This window comes from Galeopterus variegatus, unplaced genomic scaffold (assembly GCF_000696425.1).
Source record: "Galeopterus variegatus unplaced genomic scaffold, G_variegatus-3.0.2 Scaffold6635, whole genome shotgun sequence".
In the NCBI taxonomy this organism is placed as follows: domain Eukaryota; kingdom Metazoa; phylum Chordata; class Mammalia; order Dermoptera; family Cynocephalidae; genus Galeopterus; species Galeopterus variegatus.
In genome coordinates this window covers 104379-105928 of record NW_007732746.1, presented here as the reverse complement: position 1 = coordinate 105928, position 1550 = coordinate 104379, and the positions used below count along the sequence as shown (strand labels likewise).

The window sequence follows — 1550 nt, the reverse complement described above, 5'->3', positions numbered from 1 at the left end:
CCACTTACCCCTGACCCCTTTGAACAGCAGAGCCTCCCCGTGACCCTCCTTCTGCTGCTCCTGGAACAGCTTATAGCAGGATCTGGGGCTGGCCAGGAGCAGCCGGAAGCCCTGGAGGTACAAGTGCTGGGGTCAGAGGTCAGCTTTGCCCTTGGGGCTCCCAAGGAGAGGGGCTCCCCTGTGGATGGGGGGCAGTGTGGACTTGGACCCACTCTGGCTGCCTCCTCCATCCCCCCTCCTGGGGGTGAGGGAAGAACAGAGCCAGGCATGTAAGGCTGGGCCCCCAGACAGAGGGGAGAGCTGTGCTTGGGAACCCGGGAGGGAGGCATGGCTTCCTTCAGGCAGCGCCCAGACTGTACCTTCCTGTCAGGCGCCGGAACGAAGCTCAGGAACTCGTCCACGTGGCCCACATACAGCCAGTCGGAATAGAGTTTCACGGGGGCCTGTACCCGCTGGGCACCAAGGAAGTCCTGCAGGGCCTGGTGCATCTCCCGGCTCTGATTGCTGCCCACGCAGGGTTTGAGTGTTATTGCAGGGGGAAGTTAGGGGCAGCAGAGAGGTCTCTGAGGGACTGGGGCTTGGCAAAGGGATCAGCATTCTCCATCAACTAGGGAAGGGATTAAGGACCCTGGAATGCCTGTATTATATCCCCTAACATTGGAGGAATTTAGGAATTGTCATTCCAGTTTTATGGAGGGGAAACTGAGGCACAGAGCCACTAAGGAAAATAGGACCAGAGGTTAGCCTCAGAAAGTACTGCCTGTTGAGTGAACCTGCGTGCTGCTTTTGTGGGTAAATGTGGGATTTGGAACCTGTCCGACCTGAGTTGGTGACCCCTTGTTAGCTGTGTGGCCTTGGGGATGTTTCTTTATCTCGCTGAGCTTCAGTTTTCTCATACAAGGCCCTTGGTGGTCTAGCCCCTTGCTCCTCCTCTTGCTCAATCTGTTCTAGCCACACTGGCCTGAACACACCAAGCTCGTTCGTGCCTCAGGGCCTTTGCACATGCTCCTTCATCTGCCAGGAACGGTCTGCCCTAGGTCTCCACGCAGCCGTGTCCTTCTTGTCATCAGCCCTCAGCCTGAAAGCCCCTTCCCCAGAGAGGCCCTCCCTGGTCACCCTAACATAGTTCCCACCCCTCCTCTGCCTCTCTTTTTTCTTTTCTTCACTATTTGAAATTCTTTATTTACTTTTCTATTATCTGTCTCCCCCACTAGAATAGTGGCAGGGACTTGTCTGTCACGTTCACGGCCGCATTCTCAGCTCCTCGCACATAGTAGATATTCAGTAAATATTCACTGACTGAAAGAAGTGACAGAGTCGGAATTTGAACTTAGGTCGAATGGGCTCCACAACCTGTATTTCTTATCCTGTATTTTGATTCCTCTCGCCCTCCCTAAAGTTCATTGGTCCCTCTTGGGTTGAAAGAGGGTAGGGGAGGCTTCTGCTTTTCCACAGTATTCCTGGGTCCTGGCGGCCCCTTCCTGTCCCCCCCCTCCTTACCTGGGGTAACTGCTGTTCCCGATGAGAATCCTGCCCAGAGGGTATTCCTT

At 54.9% G+C, this 1550-nt stretch overlaps 1 protein-coding gene across 1 annotated transcript in view; it reads right to left on the bottom strand.

The window, feature by feature from the left end:
• Positions 1–1550, bottom strand: part of PADI4 (peptidyl arginine deiminase, type IV) — a 42708-nt gene that overhangs the window by 4309 nt on the left and 36849 nt on the right. Inside the window, exons 12-13 of the mRNA XM_008591097.1 lie at positions 360–504; positions 9–111 (exon numbers count right to left, since the gene is read on the bottom strand). Coding sequence (XP_008589319.1) covers positions 9–111; positions 360–504 — 248 coding nt within the window. The remainder of the gene's footprint in view (positions 1–8; positions 112–359; positions 505–1550) is intronic.